The 16,928-nt window shown below is 37.4% G+C and overlaps 1 protein-coding gene across 2 annotated transcripts; it reads left to right on the plus strand.

Annotated features, from left to right (window-relative positions):
* Positions 1 to 1,030: 1,030 nt before the first annotated feature.
* On the plus strand, positions 1,031 to 14,960 carry LOC138404167 (zinc finger protein 383-like). 2 transcript variants are annotated; one of them, XM_069507468.1, is made up of 8 exons: positions 1,031 to 1,283; positions 1,440 to 1,614; positions 1,738 to 1,830; positions 2,041 to 2,175; positions 2,254 to 2,739; positions 3,258 to 3,358; positions 3,473 to 3,516; positions 8,409 to 14,960. In XM_069507468.1, the coding sequence occupies exons 1-8, from the start codon at positions 1,210 to 1,212 to the stop codon at positions 9,692 to 9,694; spliced, it is 2,394 nt and encodes a 797-aa protein (XP_069363569.1). In that variant the 5' UTR covers positions 1,031 to 1,209; the 3' UTR covers positions 9,695 to 14,960. The 2 variants fall into 2 exon arrangements, with proteins under 2 accessions (XP_069363569.1, XP_069363570.1); XM_069507469.1 differs by lacking the exon at positions 1,440 to 1,614.
* Positions 14,961 to 16,928: the final 1,968 nt, after the last annotated feature.

The raw sequence follows: 16,928 nt of genomic DNA on the forward strand, positions 1-16,928 counted from the left end.
GAAGAAAATAACACCACAGAGCAAGATATGTTTCCAAGCAGCATGCAGGGCACAGAGTAACATTGTGGCGTAGATAGAATAATAGGTAGATTTAAGTACTGTGTAACCGCGTATGAGATAGCGATAGCACGACGTAACGATGAATAACACGACAATTATTACCTTTGTTTAGTAGTCAATATTTGTATTAACCGATCAACAATATTTGTATCAAACGTTTTTTATGTGAAAACAAGTAAATAACTCATGAGAAATACAATTACGCCACGAATTCTCAAAGTTTGTTTTGCAACTTCTTGTACGTATTCTTGAAAAAAACCAGTTACACGATAAGGGACAAAAAATAGGTTAGCTGCGTCTCTGTTTATCACATTAGTAACTTTAACTGTGCTCTCTTTTTAGTGCGAATGAGAAAGCAAACATTCCTGCATCTACCTTTATTGCTCTATCTACGCATTGTGGCATTGACATAGTAATGCAAGTTCTTTGCATTGTGGTAACATTAGCACAAAGAACTTTTATGTACTACTTCGTTAATAAGGATTATTACCTCCTATGTCGATGCATTAGCATAGGGATGTTGGAATGTTGTGCCAAAAAGTATAATATGTTGTCAAAATATTGGAATATATTTTTGCCTAAATAGTTATAAATACACAAACACAAATGAATTATGTCAAAGGGGTCATGGGTGCAGTACATTAAACATTTACCGCTCCGACATCAGTGGTTAAGGCATGGAACTAATTAAGTACTACGTACAATAATACTTATTAGTTCCATGGGACAGTGGCGGCAATGTGAAATACGGTAAATGTAACAATAGTGGAACAAAATATAGTTTTTGATATACTTATTTTCGATATTTCAATGTACCTATAAAGAACGATACCAAAAAATATCGATACATCGGAAACAAAAATCGATATTTTTTCAACAAGGCCAAACCAACGATCAGGTATTTACTCTTAGCCTACAATAGTACAGTAGCTTTTTTACTCTTTGGTTTGACTTTGATTTTTCTGTGGATTTTTAATTTTTTAATATCTTCTTTTTTGTGGTGTAGAATGTTTCGTAGCAGTGCGTAGCATTTTAGATTTTATTTTATAGCTAAATTATTAAATAAATAGGTAATAATAGCTAGGTACTTATCAAGTTAGGATGATAAGTTGGTGCTTCTATTTGTCTTGAGTTGATGTATCATTGAAAATGCGGTGCTGTGTGCCCTTCTGCAAAGCCACTGCGGAGATCGTCTCCGAATCCGCGGGGATTTCATTTCATGAGTAAGTGTTTAATTTTTCCTATAAAACAATATCTAAACTGTAGCGGCAGGCGTTAGCGTTGGTTGTTTCATTGATTCTCATCCTACAAGCCAGCTTGCACTGCTCTATGAATCCCACTCCATGACACCTCCATGGTGAGCTACGAGTTACTTCCAGGTTCCCCAGTGAAGTGCATCTCCGCGCTGCTTGGCTCAGAGCCCTCGGCAAACAAGACACTCTCCTGCCCGAGCATGCTGTGGTCTGCTCGCAGCATTTTTTCACTGATGACATTTGTTCAACGGAAAGTGGCTCAAGGCAAGTTCGTACTGGTGCTATCCCTTCAATGGTGCAGGTAACTCTTTCATGATGTCATATATATATTCTTATTGAACTATATTAAATAAATAGTAATTGCTAGATTTGTTGTAGTATTCAAGTGTATTGTGTAAGTAAATTATAATCATATTTTCCGCAGGTCTGTATGATATGCCTCGACACTCACAGCAAGCTGTTTCCAATGAGTAAATACAAGTTGGATGAAGCATACCAACACTTAGTGGGACTTCCTGTAAGTTGTATAGTTAAATTTCAATCATGTAGCTCTATGTAATGTATGTATGTATGTATAAGTAAGTGTGACACTGAGCAGTAACCTGTAAATAATATAATAAATGCTGTAGATGGATCATCAATTCATCACAGTGCAGATACACACAACTCAATTGAAGAGTATTTTATAATATATGCCTATATGTTACTTATTTATGTGTTGTTTCAGCCGTGTGATCAGGGAAACCTGAAACAAACACTTTGTGTACAATGTGCTCAGAGATTGATGAACTTTAGCAGATTCAGAGACAAGAGCTTGAGAGCCCGTGCACTGATGATGGAGCTAGTTGACAAACATGAACTAGTGAGTAACATTTGACTTTGTCCTTCACATCTCGTAACTCGTCTCTTCTCTCTTTCAATAATGTTTAATTTCTTCCAGATAACAATACAACACATGAAATCCATAAACCGAGTTAAACATCAACTAATATCTGGCATTGTGAAGATAGTATTGGAGCCCGACCACTGTGATGTGCACATAGCACACTCGGACACAGACACACTGACAGAACTAGACACAACTGTTGAAGCAGTTGCAGTGAAACATGAGAGACGTGACTCTTTGTCGGTTGATGCAGACCACACTCGGCACGTGACTGTGATGAGTGAAAAGATCAGTGATGCAGACAGCTTCACCGGACACCCTGCTGTTGCATGTAAAGAGGAGTACCTATCTGATGACAGTGAGCTGTCAGACACAGAGCAGATGAGTGATGCTCTACTGACAACACCTGCAACAACTTCGCATGAAGAGAAAGTGGTAGCACCAATAAAACAGGAAATGACCTTTGCATGCACAACTTGTTTGACGGAGTTTGCAGATGAGGACACGTATATTCACCATATTATGATGATGCATATTGAGGTGGGATATTTATACACTACTAGCTGATTTTAGCTAGGTTTTTAAAAATGTGGTGAGAACTCTTTGATTTTCCAGGATGAAAAGTAGCCTATGTCACTCTCCAGGTCTTTATCTATACCCATGCAAAAAATCACGTCAATCCGTTGCACCGTTGTGACGTGATTGAAGGACAAACCAAGAAACAAACACTCTTTCCCATTTATAATAAGGGTACTGACTAGCTGATGCCCACGACTTCGTCATTTTAGATTTAAAAAATTCCATGGAACCTCTTGTTTTCCGGGATAAAAAGTAGCCTCTGGGTCTTTATATACCCATGTATAAAATCAAGTCGATCCGTTGCTCTATTGCGATGTGATTGAAGTACAAACCTATAAACCAACACACTTTCACATTTATAATATGGGTAGTGGGTTTGTCCGTCCCTCATATTGCCCGTGACTTTGCCCACCCATTTTTGAGAGTTAGTGCAGATAAGTTTATTTGGTGAAGATTTAACCATGAATTGTTTTTGGCAGCACGGTGATGGTGATGGTGAATGTGACACGTCACGTGTATGGAAGCCTCATACAGCTGTGAGCTCCAGCTCCTCACACTCTTCACTCATCACTGAGAACAGGTCAGTATACCTGCCAGTGCCTTTCCTCCTCTCTAAGCTGCTATATGCAGTACAGCTACATACTGGCTAGGGGCTCCCCGGTACACTCTACATACATTCTAATATATTTCACAGGCCGGCAGACCCCAGCCCTTCCGCACACGCGTCGAAGACCTTAGGTAAGATACTGCGTTATTTACTATTCATATACTAGAGATGAAACTAGATGATGCCCGCGACTTCTTCCGCGTGGATTTAGGTTTTTTGAAATCCCGTGGGAGCTCTTTGATTTTCCGGGATAAAAAGTAACCTATGTCCTTCCCCGGGATATAAGCTAACTCTGTACCAAATTTCATCAAAATCGGTTGAATGGTTGGGCCGTGAAAAGCTAGCAGACAGAAAGACAGACAGACACACTTTCGAATTTATAATATTAGTATGGACTAAAAAATAATAACGTAAACTAAAAAACTATTTAAATCGGTCAAATAACAAAAAAGTTATGAGCATTTAAATATTTCTGATTAGACAGCGATAGCGATATAGCATTTTGACGTCACACCTTACTAATGCCATAGTAGCTTCGTGCGGTTTTACACAAACTATCGTTTTGCGAGAAAGGGATAGAAGATCCTCCCAGTTCAAAATTAAAATACCTGTAACTTTGTAAATCTTTGTTGAATTTTAAATTTTTTTTTAGCGTACGTCATTATTTTTATCTTAGTTTATAATAAAGTAATATTGGGGCCGATTCTCTAGTACACAATCTCTAAACTAAACTAAATTAACAGGTCTAAATCTAGTGCTTTCCTTTTCCGCAAGCAACATTATGAAAGGGATAGCAATAGATTTAGACGTGATATTTTAGTTTAGTTTAGAGATTGTGTACAAAGGAATTAGCCACAATATTTATCAAATTCAAAAGTAGGAAAATACTCAATTCGGTATTGAAGTGCTCCCGTCCAAAGGTTTACGCAGTATATACAGCTGAATTTGCACTTTATAGAGAAGGAACCTGATTTTGGCCGCCGTGCTTTGCCCTGTTACTTAACATACAGCTTTTAGAAAGCTAATTGAGCTTTGCCTTCCACATGGAAGTTCATTTGATATGTGAACACCATGGATCCCGATACTTTTAGGGGTTTATCGCTAATTTTACTTAGTATTGTTAGTCATTTGGGAATCTGTCACATTGTATGAAGGTGATGATCAGTGTAACACGGTTTATTCTTCTGCAGGATCATTTTTCACATTTGTTATTGAAGGTTGTAAATCATAAGTTCAGATGAAGTAAAAAAAATAATGTTTTCTATATCCTATTCGGAGAGTAGCTCTAATATTTTGATGTCAGTCACAAGTTTGGCTTCTCCACATTTCTAGCTTTGCTCTATAACGCTCTGCATCATGCATGACCTTTGTAAAAGGTGTCGCCTGCATCGTCGTATACGTAGCAATGGACGGTGTTACGTATCATGTCATTGATATGCAGTAAGAATAGTGTGGGCGATAGCTCTAAGCCCTGTGCGACGCCAATATGGATAAGTTGGAAGCTAAAACGGTCGACAAGACTTTAATGTTGCGTTCATTAAAAAAGTTGCGACCGAGCTTCACAGCTCTTTGGAAAGTGCATAACATGGTAAATACGACGAAAGTGCCTTATGCCAACCCCTATCCAAAGCCTGTGTAATATTATCTAAGCTGACCGCCAAGGCTCTCTCTGAGCGTGACTGGCTTCCGTCGAGCAGTGTTTTTTTATTTTTTTATTCAGATACAAGTTAGCCCTTGACTGCAATCTCACCTGGTGGTAAGTGATGATGCAGTCTAAGATGATAGCGGGCTAACCTGGAAGGGGTATGGCAGTTTTTATTAAATCCATACCCCTTTGGTTTCTACACGGCATCGTACCGGAACGTTAAATCGCTTGGCGGCACGGCTTTGCCGGTAGGGTGGTTACTAGCCACGGCCGAAGCCTCCCACCAGACCAGACCAGAAATTTAGAAATTATAAAATTCCAAACCCCTGCCAGGAATCGAACCCGGGACCTCCCACTATTAAGACCACAGCGCTCACCACTGCGCCAGGGAGGTCGTCAAAATGATTAAAGTAGACAAGATCTTCATCCAACCGACTATGACGAAAGCTATATTGATGAACGTAGATGAACTGGTGCTAGGAGCTGGGTACCCGAGAAGTTGATTGTTAACAATTTGCTCATTAACTTTAGACAGTATGGAGGTAGTCACAATAGGTCATATTTGAAAGGTCAAACTGTAGTAATTGGTAATTTTGCATAATCCTGTCCCGCCGAATTAATTAAATACGACATATTATATTTTGTTTCAGTCGCTCTTTGGTCCGCAAAACTTGCGACACACGTTGCGTTCAGAGAAACCGATGCAATCCGGGAAAGTAAACAAGTATTTGAAATTAACAATGGCGAATTTGACAACCAATCGTCTGACACCAGCTGTAAACGAAACACAACCAACAATAGTATTACAGATTGTGTAGTTAAATTATACGATGTTTTTAAAATGCCAAACAAAAGTGTTAAAACAGAAACAAAATCAGAGATGAAAGAACGAAAACCTATCAGTTCTTGTGAAGATCGGAATATTGATCGCTTCAGTGATCACGCAGCAACTCGAAATGCTGTCCATACAACAAAAAAAACTGCAACAGTTCCTGCAAAATTAAAAATGAATAATCGTAACGTATTAAAAAAATTACGAAGTGCAACTGGTTGTTCGAGCGATGACATTCGTTTAAGTTCATCAGAAAATAATTTATTAGTTGAGAAAAAAGAGTTTACTTGTGATATTTGTGAAAAAACGTTCAATAAAAGAAGTCAATTAGTTAGACACCTAAGGCCTTGCAGTAAAGAAAAACTGTTCAGTTGTCAATTTTGCCAATTCAAATACAAATATAAATGCTATTTAAAAGTGCACATGAGAACTCACAGTGGTATAAAGCGTTATAGTTGCGAGTTATGCAAATACAGAACTGCAAATAGCTGTCATTTAAAAATTCATATGAGTACACACACCGGTATTAAACCCTTTTCTTGTGAGTTATGCGCGTACAAATGTGTACAAAATAGCTCTCTGGCGAAACACATGAGAACTCACGCTGGCGAGAAACGGTATTCTTGTAGTTTATGCGACTGTAAATTTATATTGAGTAGTGATCTAGTGAGGCACATGAGAACCCACACTGGCGAAAAGCCGTATACGTGTGATATTTGCGAGCAAAAGTTTTCACGAAATAGTCATTTAGTAGATCACATGAGAACCCACACTGGCGTTAAGCCTTTTCGCTGTGAATTATGCGCGTTCAAAAGTATACAACGTACCACTTTGGTGATGCATATGAGAACCCACACTGGCGAAAAGCCCTTTCTTTGTTTGTTATGTAGTCAGAAATATGCACGAAAAAGTTATTTAGTGGAGCACATGAGAATTCACACAGGTGAAAAGCCATTCTCCTGTAAGATATGCGAATACAAATGTGCACATAAAAGTACTCTTCGGAGTCATATTATGAGAACCCACCCTGGTGAAAAGCCTTCATCATGTTCGTGAATCGCACGCCTCACTCCGCCAGCGGGGAACGCTCAGCAGATACACTCTACAACAGACTGTGTAGTGTGCATCGGAGAATCTGTGTGCGTCACGCTCGCTTTCAGAAAGCTCGATGTTAATACAAAATTTTATATTTATCAAAAAACCGGCCAAGTGCGAGTCAGACTCGCGCAATGAGGGTTCCGTACTATAGTCGTATTTTTTCGACATTTTGCACGATAATTCAAAAACTATGATGCATAAAAATAAATAAAAATCTGTTTTAGAATGCACAGGTGAAGACCTTTCATATGATACCCCACTTGATATAGCTATCTTACTTCGGAAATTGTAAATACTAATTATTAGTTTATGACCACAATTTAATTTTTTTTGTGTGATTTGACCACAAATTCACGGTTTTCAGATTTTTCCCCTAATGTCTGCTATAACACCTACCTACCTGCCAAATTTCATGATTCTAGGTCAACTGGAAGTACCCTGTAGGTTTCTTGACAGACCGACAGACAGACAACAAAGTGATCCTATAAGGGTTCCGTTTTTCCTTTTGAGGTACGGAACCCTAAAAATTAGTTATCTACCTTATTTTTTAAAATCAATACACAATGCTAGTATAATAATAAAAACTAATTAATATCAGATTGAGTCATATGTGGGCTGTGTCCTTGTTTAGCTAGTTTATATAAATGATTTAATATAAAGTTAACAATAAAATATTCTTGAGGATAAGTTCAGTATTTTCATTCTACTTTTTAATAGTTGCACAATATATGCGTTCCGTCTTCGAGTGAGCAGCTGCCTTCAAGCTGACTGCTTAAAAGTATACGAGCCGCAACTGCATACTGAACGCCTAGTGTGACCGCTGCATTAATTATTGAGTATTGGCTTGAATTCGGGCAAATGGTTTTGTGGACCGCGACTTGAGGCCTTGATACACGTGGTTAGCGTGCTGGACCAATGCCTAAAAAAGAATAACACAGTTAATGGCACCGATTCTAAGCACAACCTAATTTTAGAGTATTCGCACCCTCTTCTTACTAATATGAAAAGGACAGAAGCAGTTTGACATTTCTAAATTTAATTTTTAGATGGTAAAACCCGTGATTTTAGCACGCACTCGCGAACCTACTGTTTAAATTTGTATTGTGCACTAAAATTTAGAGTCTTTAAATGTGAAAGTTATGTTCTGTTCCTTTTTTAGCATTAGTAAAAAGAAAAGGATGCAGATACTCTAAATTTAGTTTAGAGAGAGACTAGAGAATCGGGGCCATTGATGCTTGCATGTTCATTCTATAATTGCCGCCTATTGTATAAAATTCGTCAAGTGGTCATGCACATTTTGGCCCAACACATTCACCTTACACATTAGAGCAACGTGTCCCAGCAGACCCACCACGCAGCTCAACTGCGTGCTGGCGAGTTGCGACCCAGAATTGACTCTCAATATATATCTCAAATAAATTATCAGTAAGAAAAGTGTTTTGTTTCAGTAGCTCCCGTGTCCGCGATTCTTGCGACCAATAATGAAAACAAAGTGTACACAACTAACGAAGCCCATGCAGAGGAGAAAATTAAACAAAATGTCGAAACTAACAATGGCGGATTAGAAAACCAATCAGTTGAGAGCAATATATTCACAAATTGTACAGTCAAATTATATGATATTTTCAAAAAATTTAAACATGTAGTGCCGAGACGAGACAAGTCGCTGACTAAAACAGCAAGAGCTGTTAGGTCTTGCGATGGTCAGAATATTGCGGTTAAAGATTTCGGTTATCAGACGACAAGTCATGAGGTTCCTACGACTGAATACATTGAACCTGTTACTAGTAATACTTGTAGTACTAATGTAAAAGTGATTGTATCGAAAACATGTTCAAATGATGTGATTAATATAACAAGTAATCTATTACAAAACACTGCGGAAAGACCGTACATTTGTGATATTTGTCGAAAAATATATAAACAGAAAAGTCTCTTAGTTAAACACATAAAGACTCACACTGAAGTGGGACGGTTCACTTGCAAGATTTGCCAGTACAAATGTAAATACCAAAGTTATTTCACAAGGCACATGATAATTCACTGTGTTATAAAACGTTTTTCGTGTAAGTTATGCGATTACAAATGTAAACATAAATGCAGTCTAGTGACTCACATGAGAACTCACACTGGTGAAAAGCCATTCTCGTGTAAGTTATGCGATTACAAATGTACACAAAACGCCAGTCTAGTGATTCACATGAGAACCCACACTGGTGAAAAGCCATTCTCGTGTAAGTTATGCGATTACAAATGTACACAAAACAGCACTCTAGTGAGTCACATGAGAACTCACACTGGTGAAAAGCCATTCTCGTGTAAGTTATGCGATTACAAATGTACACAAAACGCCAGTCTAGTGATTCACATGAGAACCCACACTGGTGAAAAGCCATTCTCGTGTAAGTTATGCGATTACAAATGTACACAAAACAGCACTCTAGTGAGTCACATGAGAACTCACACTGGTGAAAAGCCATTCTCGTGTAAGTTATGCGATTACAAATGTACACAAAACGCCACTCTAGTGATTCACATGAGAACCCACACTGGTGAAAAGCCATTCTCGTGTAAGTTCTGTGATTATAAATGTACACAAAACGGCCATCTAGCGAGTCACATGAGAACCCACATTGCTAAAAAACCTTATTATTGTAAGCTATGCTATTACACATGTGCAGAAAGACGTAATTTATTGAGCCACATGAGAACCCACATTGGTAAAAATAAATAAATAAACTTTTATTTCAGGCATAAGTACACCCATAATTGTGTGTTCATGTTCGTGAACCGCACGCCTCTCTACCACCGGGGTGTGCGTAATCCCAGCAAAATAATTTTGAATTTCTGGATTTGAGTTGGATAGATTTTTAGTGCGTAACGTCGTGTAATTGTGCGTGAAAGTTTTAAATTTGTGCGTCCAACCAATAAGTAGATATTCGAAAAAAACGCGTTTTGCCAGGAATACGTCATCCCAGCTACACATTTTTTTCCCAATGGACGTACAAGAAAAAAAATAGGTCCATGAATTAGTGCGTTTTAAGAGGTAAATGTGCGTGCTAAAATTAAATTTGTGCGTCATAACACTTCGAAGATATTCAGTTTTTTGCTGGGATGACGTTTAACCATTTCTTATATCTCTTAAACGGTTAAACGTATAGATGTGATATTTTTTACATGTGTTGCTATGAATTTGTGCGTGATGTTTGTAAAAACAGAATTTAAAAAAAAATTACCATTCAGTATTTATAATTAAAAAATAAAATAACGTTATTAGGTCCTAGTACTTTAAATATGACCTCTAAAGATAAACTTCTACCGTTGATTTGTCCCTTATATCGGCCCACAGTATCTTATCAAGTTTCATTGGAGTATTTTAAGTATTTATTGAATTATGAAGAAAATTACTACGACAGGACTACGATATTTTTCGACATTTAATTGGTCGAGTTTTTTATGAGTTGGCTAATTAAAATTTCTACCAATAATTAGTGCGTCAGCTCATTTATCCATCTGCAAAAATATAGCCCAATACACAGATAAATTATAGAGATATAATCAAAAAACCTATAAGATGCGCAATGCAATGATAAACCGACAAAGTTTGAATAGCCACAAAAAAGCGACCGTGTCATATATTGTGCTAACCTTCCAAAATTGATAGTATTGTACCATTTCTTTTCTGGTACATGTGCGCACAAAATTATTAAACTTTTTATTAATCATTCTAATATTATAAATGCGTGCATTATTGTAAAGTGTGTTTGTTTGTTGGTTTGTCCTTCCATCACACCGCAACAGAGCTACAGATTGACGTGATTTTTGCATAAGTGACCCGTTACATTTATTCCCAAATATTAAAGAGTTCCCACGGGATTTTAACAAACAAAAGCAAACAGTCCTATTGTCTGGTCACAAGTCATAATTGAACAATAGAGTTTTCTGGAAACTGTTAAACTAAGCCACCCGTTCGTCTTCAAAACACGGCACTAAAACTGAATTTTAAAACTAATACCACCAATGTGGTCGGTACCAAAGGTTCCGACCACAGCCATCTTTACTTACAAGCCATGCTATTAAGTTTGGCAACGTCGCAATTAGGATCCGCCGTCAATCTGTGGCATAAACCGATAGAGCTACAAGTGTACTAGTGGACAGCTTTCTATAGGCTGTATCTAGTTATATTTACAAACACTATGCACCTACTTACATTACAAATACATAAAATCATTAGTTTTTGGAATTACGTATTGAGCCTGTTTTTTCTGTTCCGTGTATTGAGCACATACAGCCACCTACTCTATAATTTAATGTAAGGCAGTACCTAGTAGTAGTCTTTCGTAAGAATGTAGGAACTTAAAACTTGTTTGAAACTTTGAAGATCTACCTACTATTTCACTAAAATAAAACATAAATGAGGGTTAATAGATATTTTATTTCCTATTATAATTAGAGTTAACAGTTATTTTATTTCCTGTCCTTTGTGATTGTCCTTTTCTTGGGCTTGCTGATGTAGTTGTTGACGACGCTCGCTGTTCATACAGCTGTTCCCTTTTAGAGGGATCCATCCTAGATGTTTTTTTCGCACTTAAGTACTTAGGCAGGTTAGGGAAAATATGGGGCACTGCACCAGCTACTAATTGATTAAACGTGATTTATCTCTATTTCTAGATTTTTTTACTATTTTGTTACCTACTGTTGATTATTTTTATTGTTATGTTAATATGACAAATTATGTTAATACAATAATTTTAGATTACCTACCTACTTAATTTACAATCGGTATTCAGTCAGAATATTGATCAACTAAAACTTAGAAAATAAAAAATATATTGAACTGTTCTGTTGTTTTAATTTTCACTAACTATTATGTACGCACCTGTACTTAAGTGCGAAAAAAGTAATGGTACAATACTATCAATTTTGGAAGGTTAGCACGATATATGACACGGTCGCTTTTTTGTGGCTATTCAAACTTTGTCGGTTTATCATTGCATTGCGCATCTTATAGGTTTTTTGATTATATCTCTATAATTTATCTGTGTATTGGGCTATATTTTTGCAGATGGATAAATGAGCTGACGCACTAATTATTGGTAGAAATTTTAATTAGCCAACTCATAAAAAACTCGACCAATTAAATGTCGAAAAATATCGTAGTCCTGTCGTAGTAATTTTCTTCATAATTCAATAAATACTTAAAATACTCCAATGAAACTTGATAAGATACTGTGGGCCGATATAAGGGACAAATCAACGGTAGAAGTTTATCTTTAGAGGTCATATTTAAAGTACTAGGACCTAATAACGTTATTTTATTTTTTAATTATAAATACTGAATGGTAATTTTTTTTTAAATTCTGTTTTTACAAACATCACGCACAAATTCATAGCAACACATGTAAAAAATATCACATCTATACGTTTAACCGTTTAAGAGATATAAGAAATGGTTAAACGTCATCCCAGCAAAAAACTGAATATCTTCGAAGTGTTATGACGCACAAATTTAATTTTAGCACGCACATTTACCTCTTAAAACGCACTAATTCATGGACCTATTTTTTTTCTTGTACGTCCATTGGGAAAAAAATGTGTAGCTGGGATGACGTATTCCTGGCAGAACGCGTTTTTTTCGAATATCTATTTATTGGTTGGACGCACAAATTTAAAACTTTCACGCACAATTACACGACGTTACGCACTAAAAATCTATCCAACTCAAATCCAGAAATTCAACATTATTTTGCTGGGATTACGCACACACCACCGGGCATAGAATCTTGTGAACTGTGAGGTGTGTGTGAGGTGGACGCCAGCAGACTAGCCAAGCTGGTCACGATAATTAATAATTGACCTGACTCGAATCGGAATTCCATTTTATTTATCCATGTCAAATCATGTCAGGCAAAGGTCAAGTATTATTACAACATAAAGTAAACATACCATAGGTATAAATTAGCAATTAAGGATGTATTATCAAATTCTGCCTAGTTCGGCTGCTCAAGTAGCTCCTCTGGCTGCCGGAGTGCAGAAGAAGCCTTACCCTTTTATTTTCCACCATTGCCACTGCTGTCTGTAAGAAGGGAAGGCGATGAATAGTCGTAAGAGCAGTAACTCCTGAACTTTCACTAAAAGCGGATTTCACTTTACCTCCTCCAACTTCACCCTTCTGCTTATCGATGTATGTTTTGCACAGAGCTCGGTTGTGGTCACCCTGGCAGTGAAAGCACCTCCTCTTGTTCTTGCACACTTTAATTCCATGACCGGTTTGAAAACAACGGAAACAGCGGTTCTTGAGCTTTGATTTCCTTTCCTGTAAGCTGCTGATTTTGCATTGATCAGAAAAGTGACTACTGTTACAAAATACACACCGTACTTCCTTACGTGGTCTTTTAAAGTTTCGCTTTTCCCCATTACTATTCTGTGTAAACTTCCTCTTGCCGTTACTTTTACGGTCTCTAATGTGTAAGGCTTCTGTAGTGGATCCTATTGATTTCTCTTCCAATGGTTCTGGTATGTCCTTGGTGTCCACTCCAGACCTCTCCATTGCGGAGACAACGGCTTCCAGGGCTTCTCTAATATCAGTAACTGATGGCTCCTTGCCCACCTGAAGGTTCACTTGGTAGAGCACGGTATCCGAGAATTTCTCCCGTATGGTCACTCTTAAGTGATTACTCTCCACATCCTCTCCTAGTGACTTTAGAACCCTCAGGTGGGTTTCTATCTTGTCGAGTTGTTTTCTACATTCCGCGGCCTGTGACTTCGCTTGTGGTAAGGCTGACAACTACTTGTAATGAGCATCAATCACTTGGCTCTTTACTCCAAATCTTTGTTTTAACTTTGTTATTGCCAAGTGATAATTATCATTAGTGATGGTTAGGCCTTGCACAGCTTTGGCTGCCTCTCCCTCTAAACACCCGCACAAGTATGAAAATTTATCAGAGTCGGGGAGGTTTTTGTGGTGAATATTTGCTTCAAACTTGTCCCAGAACTCATACCACTTAATTTGATTGCCATCAAACTTGGGCAGCTCCAACTTTGGCAGTTTGGTGCTTGCAAATGTGGACATAGTAGCAAGCCTTTGTAGGATGGCAATGAGTTCTTCTGCCTTGATTTGTTTCCCCATACATTCACTCATCAGCTCCTCATTCACCGATTTAGATGTTGTCAGGTAAAACTTGCTCTCCGCATCAAGTTTATCCAGAGCGCAAAGACGCTGAGCGGACCCCTCAATGGTCCTGTTAGTGTCCAGTAGATAGCACAGGCAGATCCAAGAGGGGGTTCGTTGCCGATACCAGTCATTTGGGCTGTACAGGGAAACATGGTCCTCACTCAGACCTGGCCTAGTACGACAGTGCCAGAGTGCATTTAGTGGTGCAAGATTGGAGTGAGATAGAGGCTATCGTGGTGTCGCTACAACTCCCCCTTTTTATCTGACTTAGACTTATATCGCTCGTACCTACTACATTAATCTGTTACCCTCAGTTGAGGGTAGAGATCCGCGATAACATTTGTAGTCACTAGGTACCTATTTGTTGGATTAGCTTTTAAGGAATGTTTTTTGTAAATATTTGTGTTTATCGTGTGTTGGATCAACCAATAAATGTATTTCTATTCTATTCTATTTAAAAAGTGAAAACATTGCGTACATGTGCCACATATTATGCGTAGCGACAAAGACTATGTAGGTATAGTACGTGACAGCTCGAGATAACAATCGGGGAAATGCCCCGCACACCCGCGCCGGGTTAGCGCGGGGGCTGTGTGGGTGTGCGGGGCGTGCCCACCCCGATTGCCATCTCGACCTGGCGCGGCGTTAATACGCACCTTTTGACACGTCACCTACGAAGTACGAACGTGCTTCGATCATCCGGGGATCCTTAAGGCCTCCAGTTCCGTTACCAGGGCTGTCTATGTAAATTATTATTTAACCTTTGTTTTGTATATTGTAATAACGTAAGTTCAATAATATTAAAAATACATAATATATGCTTCAATCTGTTTTATTTTCTGATAAAACCTACCTACCAAGTTTTGTAATCTAAATATATAAAAGGAAAAGGTGACTGACTGACTTGACTGATCTATCAACGCACAGCTCAAACTACTGAACGGATCGGGCTGTTGGCATGCAGATAGCTATTATGACGTAAGCATGCGCTAAGAAAGTAGGAGGTGAATTTGTGTAGTCCACGCGGACGAAGTCTGACAAAAAATAGGTTAGCTGCGTCTCTGTTTATCACATTAGTAACTTTACCTGTGCTCTCTTTTTAGTGTGAATGAGAAAGCAAACGTTCCTGTATCTACCTTTATTACTCTATCTACGATAGGGATGTGAAATGTTGTGCCAAAAAGTATTGATTTACGCATGTTGTCGAAATATTGGTAAGATTTTGTAAGGTTATTGGGGATTTTAAAATAGAGTTAGTATAGTTTTGCCTAATCAAGTGTAAATACAGAAATGAATTAGTTAGTTATGTCAAATGGGTCATGGGTGCCGTACATTAAACATTTACCGCTCCGACAGTGGTTTAGGTCATAGTGGAACAAAATATAGTTTTTGATATACAGTAGAAATTCGATTATCCGGCCCTCGGTTATACGAATTCGCGATTATCCGGACTACCAACCGAAAATTGTTCGGCCAAGTGCGAGTCAGACTCGCATACTCGGGTATTTTTTTCCGCCATTTTGTACGATAAATCAAAAACTATTATACATAAAAATCTGTTTTAGAATGTACAGGCAAAGCCCTTTCATATCATATCCCACTTGGTATAGTTATCTTACTTTGAAAATTGAAAATACAAACTATTATAGTGAACTACATAATATGCACAAAACCCGCTTTTCAATTTCAATTTCAATTTTCATTTATTGCATTTCCATATAGTACATCATATTAAGTATGTACAAAGTATTATGGATTTTCGATATTTCAATGTATAAAGAACGATACATTGAAATATAAAAATATATTATTACAAAAAAATATCGACACATCGAAAACAAAAATCGATACATTGATAGGTATTTTTCAACAAGGTCAAACCAACAATCAGGTATTTACTCTGAGCCTACAATAGTACATACTGCATTGCTATTAATCTGTGCTCAGGGGCCGGAAAGTCGCTTATTATCACCTATTGTAGTTTTTATTAGCGCCGTCTATTAGTTGGTCACCTGAACTAAATTATTGCTTGATTTACTTTACTCTATGGTCAGAGATTGCAAATGGCTGCCATTTGTGTTTCGAATCGGCATGGTGTTTTGTTTTTTCTGTTTTGGCGAAAGGTAAATTCCGTTACTAGTACGTCGAGTCGAGTGGTTTCTTCTTCGTCTTCTCGTGAAATTAACATTTAGTGATCTGTGAGACATAATAAAAATAAAAAGTAAATCACAATCAGTGTTGTTATTCCAATGAACCTATAATAAAGGTGCAAATAAAAAGGTGGTCCTGTTACACTGCGTGCATTAAATAGATAAACCAAAATCACATGGATCTTTGACTTTTCAGTGTTTTATTGTTTTCAATTCACTAATAAATTAAGTATTATTGTTAAATTAATACTTGTTTTGAAACTCAATAAAACACTGTGAAGTCAAAGGTCTATTGTGGTCACAGAGTACTTTGTAATATATGAAATAGAGACCAAACTTCGAGCCTAAAATTGGAAATGCATCACAAGCGCCCCTAGATTTGAAATTTGGAACTATGGTGACTGAATCTATATCTACGTATATATGTAATACATAGGTATAGGTACTATATACATTTATACGTATAATATAGGTACGTAGGTACTAGGTACCTATATTATCCTACTTTCTTATTATTATTCTAGATATGGGTTACTTGGCTGATTTTTCAATCGTCAAATAACGATGGATTTTTGATTTTGTGAGTTTTATTTGACGATTGAAAAAATCAGCCCTGAATAAAACAAAGTTATTTTTACAATAAT

This window comes from Maniola hyperantus, chromosome 26 (assembly GCF_902806685.2).
Source record: "Maniola hyperantus chromosome 26, iAphHyp1.2, whole genome shotgun sequence".
NCBI lineage: Eukaryota > Metazoa > Arthropoda > Insecta > Lepidoptera > Nymphalidae > Maniola > Maniola hyperantus.